Below are 10,350 nucleotides of genomic sequence, written 5' to 3'. Positions count from 1 at the left end.
GAAAACAAAAGAATCCAGTGGCAACTTCAGAGGATCTTTGTCTCATTACATTGTGACAGAGCTTTTTTTTTTTTTTTTTTTTTTTTTTTCATTTTATAGGTCCTCCAGCAGATACTCTGACTTCCGGTTTTGTGTTTTTTATAGGATCCCAACAAGAGTGAATGTATCTGTGTCTGTATGTGTTTCTCAAGCTTTTTGAACTTTTATTTTTATTTTTATTTTTATTTTTTTTATTTTTTTTATTTTTTTACATTTTATTTTTTTTATTAACTTGAGTATTTCTTATATACATTTCAAGTGTTATTCCCTTTCCCGGTATCCGGGCAAACATCCCCCTCCCCCCTCCCCTTCCTTATGGGTGTTCCCCTCCCAACCCTCCCCCCATTGCCGCCCTCCCCCCAACAGTCTAGTTCACTGGGGGTTCAGTCTTAGCAGGACCCAGGGCTTCCCCTTCCACTGGTGCTCTTACTAGGATATTCATTGCTACCTATGGGGTCAGAGTCCAGGGTCAGTCCATGTATAGTCTTTGGGTAGGGGCTTAGTCCCTGGAAGCTCTGGTTGCTTGGCATTGTTGTACATATGGGGTCTCGAGCCCCTTCAAGCTCTTCTAGTCCTTTCTCTGATTCCTTCAACGGGGGACCTATTCTCAGTTCAGTGGTTTGCTGCTGGCATTCGCCTCTGTATTTGCTGTATTCTGGCTGTGTCTCTCAGGAGCGATCTACATCCGGCTCCTGTCGGTCTGCACTTCTTTGCTTCATCCATCTTGTCTAATTGGGTGGCTGTATATGTATGGGCCACATGTGGGGCAGACTCTGAATGGGTGTTCCTTCAGTCTCTGTTTTAATCTTTGTCAGGCCAGTTTCTTAATAAAGTTAATTTAAACTAAGATGAGTTTATATTTCTGTTGTTGAAGTTTGTAATTTCAGGGGTTGGGAAGTGATTCAGTGGCAGAGCTTTTTTTTTTTTTTTTTTGAGAGGGTGCAGCGGAACTTTATTGAAGGTATTCAAGAGAGAAGGGAGGGCTCCCTAGGCCCTTCCTGTTATTATGGGGTCTGGGATGGAATTGTGAAGGAGATGCTCAGTGTTGGGGGCTGAGTTGGGATGGGGACTCCTCAGCAACTGAGGGCCTCTCTCTTGCTCTCAGTGTCCTTGCTGGGCTGGGTGGTCCAGGGTTTCTTACTCCTTGGAGGCCACGTAGGCCATGAGGTCCACCACCCTGTTGCTGTAGCCGTATTCATTGTCATACCAGGAAATGAGCTTTACAAAGTTGTCGTTGAGAGCAATGCCAGCCCTAGCATCAAAGGTGGAAGAGTGGGAGTTGCTGTTGAAGTCACAGGAGACAACCTGGTCCTCAGTGTAGCCCAGGATGCCCTTTAGTGGGCCCTCAGACGCCTGCTTCACCACCTTCTTGATGTCATCATACTTGGCAGGTTTCTCCAGGCGGCATGTCAGATCCACAACGGATACATTGGGGGTAGGAACACGGAAGGCCATGCCAGTGAGCTTCCCATTCAGTTCTGGGATGACCTTGCCTACAGCCTTGGCAGCACCAGTGGATGCAGGGATGATGTTCTGGGCTGCCCCACGGCCATCACGCCACAGCTTTCCAGAGGGGCCATTCACAGTCTTCTGAGTGGCAGCGATGGCATGGACTGTGGTCATGAGCCCTTCCACGATGCCAAAGTTGTCATGGATGACCTTGGCCAGGGGGGCTAAGCAGTTGGTGGTGCAGGATGCATTGCTGACAATCTTGAGGGAGTTGTCATATTTCTCGTGGTTCACACCCATCACAAACATGGGGGTATCAGCGGAAGGGGCAGAGATGATGACCCTTTTGGCCCCACCCGTCAGGTGAGCCCCAGCCTTCTCCTTGGTGGTGAAGACGCCAGTAGACTCCACGACATACTGAGCACCAGCGTCAGTCACCCCATTTGATGTTAGCGGGATCTCGCTCCTGGAAGATGGTGATGGGCTTCCCGTTGATGACAAGCTTCCCATTGTCAGCCTTGACTGTGGCGTTGAACTTGCCATGGATGGAGTCATACTGGAACATGTAGACCATGTATTTGAGGTCAATGAAGGGGTTGTTGATGGCAACAATCTGCACTTTGTCAGAAGAGAAGGCAGCCCTGGTAACCAGGCGCCCAATATGGCCAAATCTGTTCACACTGACCTTCACCATCTTGTCTATGAGATGAGGATGGCACTGCACAAGAAGATGCGGCTATCTCTGGAACAGGGAGGAGCAGAGAGCTGCAGAGCATTTTAAATAGCGTGCACAAGGCCCTGGGATACATTCCAGCACCACAAAAATTCAAGACAATAAAATAATATTAGTAAAGACTAAAATTAAATATGTCAAATTTTGCCTTTTTTTTACAGGATTAATATCATCATAATAAAATAAAATTAGTAAAGATGATAAATTAAATATCATGTCACATTTTTACTGTTTTAAAGAGATTAATGTTAACACACTACTTGTAGAAATTTCGGTGAAAATTGTCTTTCTGGAATGTTCCATATGTGTCTTTAGTTTGAATTTACATTTCTGTTAACAGTACATAAGTGCTCCCTTTCCTCAGTCTCCTTGCCAACACTTATAGCTTATCTTTTTGATAGTTATCATCCTATCAAGGATTAAGGTTAACTTGATTACAGATCTGATTTTTATTTTTCTTATGGTTAGATCTGTCAAATAACATTTCTTTGTACTCTTGGCTCTTACACATCTTCTTTGGGAAGAGTGAACACACAGGTCCTTTGATGACTTATAATAGGGAGCTAACCTGGGGCTTCTGTTCGTCCTCCTACTTTCTCCATATTCACTGTTTACACATAAGGTTTACTCTGATCTTTGGTTCCATGCTCTTTATTCATCACTGTGGGATTTCTTTGAACCAGGAGAGTTTTCAATTCTCTCCTAAACGTCCTTTCATGTAAACCCCACTGCATTTTGTTTTTCCTTAACTAATTTTTTAAAAGACCTTTCACAGCTGTTTTATTTTTGTTGGGAATAGAGAAGACCTTGCATGGAGATGGCACACATCTTCCACAGGAGACAATGATTGCTGTGATGGTTAATTTTAAATGTCAACTTGTCACAACCTAACATCAACTGGACAGAGAACTTCATTGAGGAACTATCTAGATTAGGTTGGCCCGTTGGCAGGCTGGGAGGTTTGTTTTTGTTTGATAGGCAGGGTTACTTTTTGTAGTATGGGTAGCCTTTCAACTTACAGCAATCCTTCTGCCTCAACTTCCTCAGTGTTGGGCTTACAGGCATGAACCACCACACTTTGCTATTCTTCATTTCAGCTAAAATCTTTCTGAGGCACCAGTGAGGCATCAAGCAGTGTGGACTCATTCACTCAGGGATCCTAGAAGAAACGTCTCACTTTCCCCTCTGAATTTGTGCTTTATCATTGTAAGATAAGCATGTGCTTCCCTTAACCATGATCACAACCTGAGTATGCCCAGAAATAGCTGCACTCTTAATGTTCTTTCTTAAATGACTTAGATGTGCACCCCAGGCAAATTTCTTGTGTTTCCAGTTTTCTGGGAGACTGCTGCTTTTGGGATGACCCCTAGAGCTCTCCCTACCTATGAGATCAATGTCTTCTTTATATACTTCTAGATGGTTCAGTTTTGCTTTGCTCTCACCATGGGGTAAGATCATCACATTTGGTGATGCTTCATGTTTCTCCTGTTGTTTATGCTGCTCCTCAATGCAGTAAATGCTCATGATAATTCCACAAATTGTGCAATGTCTCTTGGTTCCTAAGGACAAAGATTGGTAGCTGAGCTGTAGTAGTACTTAAGTATTTGTTAGTTTATGCCTTTGTTCTTTTCTGTGGGGTGGCACTGTGTTTACTCTACCTCCCAACTTCTATTAAGAGAATGCTTGCTTACTCTAGGGATTTCAACCCCTTCCTTTTCTTACATCCATCTTTTTTCCCTCTTTTCTTTATAAATTGAGGACATTACTGCTCCTAGGTTTGATTAAAGGGAAGTTTTTTATTGCAGATATGGGGGAGAGTACAGCCAGAGGCATTTGAAAGAGTCAAGAACAGGGAGAGAGAGTAGTATACTGAACATGGCCATCAGACTGGACTTGGCCATGAGGGGGAGGGGGGCAGTGAGAGAAAAGGCAAAGAAAGTGCAGTGTAGGCAAAGGTCACCAAGGAAGATGAGAGAGAGAGAGAGAGAGAGAGAGAGAGAGAGAGAGAGAGAGAGGAGAGACAGAGACACAGAGAGACAGACATAGAGAGACAGAGACAGAGAGAGACAGAGAAAGACACACACGGAGACAGAGATACAGATAAAAAGACAGAGACACACAGACAGACAGACAGACAGACACACACACACACACAGAGAGAGAGAGAGAGAGAGAGAGAGAGAGAGAGAGAGAGAGAGAGAGCGCACAGGGCTGAAATGGCAGAGTTATATGGTAATGAAAAGCTGAGGGAAGGAAGTCCATGAGCTGGAAAAGTTTATGGTAGGAGGTGGGATGAGAAATACTGAGAAGAGCCAGGATTCCAGTATAGACTCTGTAACAGGTATTTTTGGGGGGATGGGAGGGATGCTGAAATTAGTGGCTAGCATGCACTGGGTATGTTAATAGGCACCATCGATAGCCATCGATGGCGTTTCTTTTGAACTTGACGTTCCCTTCCTGTGATAATTACCCCACAATTAAGTACCATGGACCACTCAGATGTTAAAATGTTCATGATAGATGGCTTCAGGGCTGTGTACGTGTGATCAACTCTGGAGGAGAATCACCCAAACACCCAAGCAGCATAGCTGGGTCCTTTCATTGGTGCGTTGCCTCACACCCCTTCCTCTCCCATCCAGCCCTTGATACATTTCTTTCTTCCTGCCAGCTCACCTTTGTATGTTCTCAGCAAAACTTCCTAAAAGATTTTTAAAGTCTCTTTAAAAGACATCCCATTTACCAGTTGTTTCTTTCTTCTGTGATTAAATACTCGTATCAAAAGCAAAATAAGGAGGAAAAGGTCACTTGGCTCCCAATTCCAGGTGATAGTCCATTACTTTGAAGAAGTGAAGGCAGGAATGCAGGCATTCCATTCATCCACAAGATCAGAAAGAATAAACTTGTTGATTCTGTGTACTCAGTTGCTCGTGCTCAGTTAGCTTTCTCCATTCCCCCACAATTCAGGGCCTCTGCCAGAGAAGCATGCCGAGTACAGTGGGTTTGCCCTTCCTGCTTCAATTAGCAATCGTGACCAATCTCCTGTCCACAGGCCAAACTATTCTGGATAATTCTTCAAGGAGGGTCTCTGTCCAGTTGATGTTAGGCTGTGACAAGTTGACATTTAAAAGTAACCATCACGGTAATCGATGTCTTTGGTGGAAGATGCGTGCCATCTCCATGCAGGGCCTTCTCTCTCCTTCACAGCTGGTACAACTTCACTTTCACAGACCTGCTATAAGGCTTCTCTCTTTGCAGTGAATGTCACCCAATTCCTTTCCATCTCCTTGTGAAAGCTATAGAAACTGAGAGATCTCTGACATGGAAGGCTTATGAGCCATTGAAGATGTTATACATAGAAGCACAAGGACCTGGCAGAAATTCTCAAAAGCAAGGCTAGGTTGGAAAATGCTGGGTCTAAAGTGAGAACATTCTTGGTGTTTTCTTTGGTTTGGTTTTGTTTGGCAGCGCTGAGGACTAACCCTAGTGTCTCATAACTGTTAGGCAAGCACTCAGCCACTGAGTTACATGTCCATTCTGAAGAAGAACATTTTTATAATAAAGAATCAGGAAAAGAAAACAAACTGTTTCTACTGAACTTGCATTGGCCAGACAAGACATATTGGAGTGATCTAAACATGGGACTTTGGATCTGATGACTGAACATAAGAAGTAATTGCTGCTTTTGACTGATTGGAGTTAATAGTCTGGCAGTCCACAATGGGGTTTAGGTCAAAGTTTCAGTATATAGTTAGAAATATGTGATGGTCTTTTATTGTTTCCACCAATAGTTGTGACTTCCTTATGTGTTTTCTGTTGCCTCCTAACTCCTGTAGCAAAATTTAGAATGTTTCAGAATTTTTGCTTCATTGCTCTTGGGTCAACCAGTGGAACACTGTGTGTGGAGAAGCTGTGAGGCTGAAAAGGTTTACAACCAACCAGAGAATGTGGGAGGCAGAGACTAATGACAGGCAAGACCAACAAGCAATGCTGGCTTTGCTGTACAAACAAGCGTGTTCAAATGCTTGGGGTTCTCTGGGGAAAAGTCCCGTGATTTATTTCTGGGATCTGTCATGTATACGAGGCTACTTTGTCCAGTTAGAAGGACTTATAGAGCCAAAACTTTAATTGCTTTCTTTCTCTTTGACAACTTAATCAGCTTAGAGATTCTGACAACAGATATGCTGGCCTCATTGTTGAGTGCATTCATGCCTCAAGGCAGAATAGTAATGAGTCTTTGTCGCCCATATGCCTGCTCACTGTTAGCTTTTACCAATGAGGGATAGAAAACATTTCTGAGTTTTGAGTCTCATTTCTGCTAGCAAAGTCAGTGCAAAAACAATACTCTCTCCTCAAAGGGGATAATGCATTGTTTACTCTCTGTAACCAAATATGAGTGACAGATTCAGGTGCAGATTCAGGTTACCCAGAATTCCATGTTTCAACTAGGTAACAGTTTCAGCAAGAACGAAGAACATAGAACAAAGGAAATAATAAATCAATACACTGTTCAAATCCAATCATTGAAATACCAGGGAGGCAGATTACAGAAGAGCAGGACATCCCAGCTGGTAGCCCTTGCTATCTCCTGACATTGTTAGTCACATGGTTGGTGGGAGCTAGTGGTTTGTTTCTGCATTAAAAGATTTACCTAATTGTTACAAAGATGTTAGCTTACACACAGAGGTGAAGTTAAAAGAGCCCAAATAACCCAAGATAATCTGTATTTAGGACCTGAACCTATAACTCTCCAACCTCCCCATATGTGGTGCGGCTTTCTTCCCTCTAAATGAGACATATGTTTTTTTTTCCTTCAAACTCTTTCTCTTTTAACTTCTTTGTAAAGGACAGCAATTTTTACCCAATGTATAACACTGTCACTCTCTTCCCCAATGTTTTTTATAGGTCCACAAATACATTAGATGTGTTATGTTCATTCCAAGGAGTGGCTTTTATCATACACAGATTTTACTCTGAACTTTTTTTAGCATAACCTGAGATCAATAACAGAAAACAAACAAACAAAAAGGACCCTTTATAACAACCCATGATTCAAACAGAAATTCTTAAAATATTTTAAATACTTACACACACACACACACGCACACACACACACACACACACACAATTTGTGACAGGCAATGAAAGCTGTCCTGATGGCAGTCCATAGTATTAAATGGTCACATTGGAAGAGGGAAGTCTTTAAATTAATAACCCTAAGTTCTACATTAAGAAATCGCTGGTGGCAGAGTGGCACACACCTTTAATCCTACCACTCTGGAGGCAGAGGCAGGTGGATCTATGTGACTCCAAGGCCAGTCTGGTCTACCTTGTGATTTCCAGGACAGCCAGAACTACATAGAAAAACAATTTCTGAAAAAAAAAAGCAAGAAAGCAAGAAAACAAACAAAAAAGAGACCTTAAAACAAAGTAAAATGAGTCCAAAACAGTCTGTTAAAAGAGAATGGCAATCAGAATAGAAATAATGAAAATGAAATGGACAGTAGAGAAGCTGAAATCAAACTGTTTTTCCATACGGGGGGGAAAAACATGAAAATCCCAGTAATTTGTAATTTGGATACCTGTTGCAGTAAAATTAAAAAAGGCATGAGACCTGGTTCCTGTGGGTTCCTACTCCGAGCAGGATCTGCGTGCTCTTGCTCTTTCTCTGTTACCACTTTCACACACTGTCCCCTTGGCGGTTGTTACCACACCTGAGACTCACACTGCATTCCATGGGCCATGTTAGCATGGCCCCATGCCATGCTATAACCTAAGTTATAGAATCCCAAGCATTCTATAGCTTAGCATGGCTTCCTGTCACACTCTGTTCACACTCCCAACACCCGGTGGAATCACTACTGAGCAAACTGGAACCCAACAACCAGATTTATGTGTTAAATACTCAATGTACAATACATCCACTCGGTTAACTTGCAACCAATTGGTAAGGATATAAACTGCCCACCCAGATAAGATACAGTTTGCTCATCTAGATACACGAAATCCTGTACACATCCACCCCTTAAGAAAAGTCATAACAACCTGTAAATGTGCAGAGAGAAATCTTAACATCTGCCTCCATGTTCTCTCAGCTGCTCTCTTCTCCAGTCTCCTCCTCTTCTAAAACTTTTCTCCTGCCCATCCTTCTTTCTTGTCCAATGACAGGCCTCACTCATTCTATCCTGTACCCACCTTCACCTACATAATGACATCAACCTACAGATACTCCTCTAATAAGAGTAATGATGTTAGAAATTACGAAAGCACAGCCACCATGAAAGGAATGAACCAGAGGATGCCAGGACCATCAGGACAATGAGGGGAACTTGCATGGAGAGAGCTTACTGTTCTTAAATTTGTCAACTTGAAACAAATGGACCAGTTCATGGAACTCTATAAACTACACACACTCAAACCAAGAAAAATTGAATAACTAGGCCTGGACTCTGACCTCATAGGTAGCAATGAATATCCTAGTAAGAGCACCAGTGGAAGGGGAAGCCCTGGGTCCTGCTAAGACTGAACCCCCAGTGAACTAGATTGTTGGGGGGAGGGCGGCAATGGGGGGAGGATGGGGAGGGGAACATCCAGAAAGAAGGGGAGGGGGAGGGATTAGGGGGATGTTTGCCCGGAAACCGGGAAAGGGAATAACACTCGAAATGTAAATAAGAAATACTCAAGTTAATTTAAAAAAAAAAAGAGTACGTGAGTTGGTACATGTGCTTTTACTGGGGCACCCTACTTCCCATTTGCATGGGGGTTAATATTAGTTTCACACATTTCTCATAGAGAATCGAAAGGGGTGGATGCTTCTTAACTTATTTCACGAGTCAATAATTACTCATTGCCCTAACTGGAAATTATTGCACCAACAGAGAAATGACTCCGTGGTCACTAATGAGCAGGGCTGACTGCACCATACATAGAGTGGAAACATAGAGTACACAACAGTAGAAACCAATGTTTCTATACTCGCCTGTGTCTTCTGAGAAAGATATTGCCAAGCCAGCATTCCTGTATCATTTGTACTTGCATCATTAATAGAACCTAAGCTTATGGCGTGACATTCTCTTTCCTGGCATACTAACTGTCCCCGCCAGCGGGGACCCAGTTATTCAGGGTCCCGAAGAGGCTTTCTACCTGTGGGCCAAAATGGGGGTGAAGAGAAGGAGACCAAGCAAAAGTTCTGTTGTCAAGGTCTCGTTTATTGGGATGAACATTGCAGCTTTTAAGGCTTTCAGGTAGGGGGAGTGACCTTTGTGAAATATGAAGGAGGGGGAGATGAGGGTATAGGCAGTGATAGCTGGAGGCAAAGAAGTCAGGCGATGAGGTCAGGTGGTGGAGACACTGGGTGTTGACTGAGGAGATAACTGGTATCTGCTCGAGCTGAGGCATCCCTTGAATGTTATACTCCTGTGCCATAAATTCATGGGAGAGGCTTTATCCAACAATCTTAAGATTTATGGCAGTCATCTTCGGGGTGAGTCTCTGTGGCCAAACAGCCCAGAGTCACTTTGAACCATGCAGTCAAAAAGCGGCTAGGCCCAAATCCAATATGGCTCCGTGCATCTCCCCCATTTTTCTTTTAAAAAAAAAACCATTAGGTGGAAGTAGTGGTCTGAGAGAGATCAGACATGCCTCACAGAGTGCCCAGCTCAGCCATGGCAAGCCACTCTTGCAGTTAGGACTGCACCCCAATGGCTAGGAATGAACTTATGCTGTAACACACCGTTCTGGGCTATACGTGTGTGTTATTGGGGGAGAAACTGGGCAGAGGAGCATTTGACCGGCCTGCACGTTTAAACGGGGTGTAGCCACCTCTGTCTTAGGATCGACCTCTCAAACCCCAGCCTTATCTGTCATAGGATCACCTTGTCGCCCCCAAGGTTCCTGTCTTAGATTGGTCAAGGGTCAGAGGAAGTTGCCCGTCCCTGAGGATAGCTACATCAGGTCATCTTCTCATTCCTCTCACTTGAGCCCAGGGGCGAAAGAGCAAAGGCCAGATGGCATTAATATAAGAGATTGTGGAAATTGAGCCTCTCCCGATAAGTTGTAGGCACCTCATCTTGTTCGTTGTCTCTCTGGTTCTCCTCAGCTGTTCCGGTCTCCAAGCGATGATAATGTACTGA

The 10,350-nt window shown here is 43.5% G+C and overlaps 1 protein-coding gene across 1 annotated transcript; it reads right to left on the bottom strand.

The window, feature by feature from the left end:
* Positions 1-1,046: 1,046 nt before the first annotated feature.
* LOC134486928 (glyceraldehyde-3-phosphate dehydrogenase-like) lies at positions 1,047-1,784 on the bottom strand. Its single transcript, XM_087551505.1, has one exon. The coding sequence runs from the start codon at positions 1,660-1,662 to the stop codon at positions 1,177-1,179; it is 486 nt and encodes a 161-aa protein (XP_087407631.1). The 5' UTR covers positions 1,663-1,784; the 3' UTR covers positions 1,047-1,176.
* Positions 1,785-10,350: the final 8,566 nt, after the last annotated feature.

Source organism: Rattus norvegicus, chromosome 5 (assembly GCF_021556685.1).
Source record: "Rattus norvegicus strain SHRSP/BbbUtx chromosome 5, alternate assembly SHRSP_T2T, whole genome shotgun sequence".
NCBI lineage: Eukaryota > Metazoa > Chordata > Mammalia > Rodentia > Muridae > Rattus > Rattus norvegicus.
Note: the sequence above shows the minus strand (reverse complement) of the source record. Positions and strands in the feature narration are given on the sequence as shown.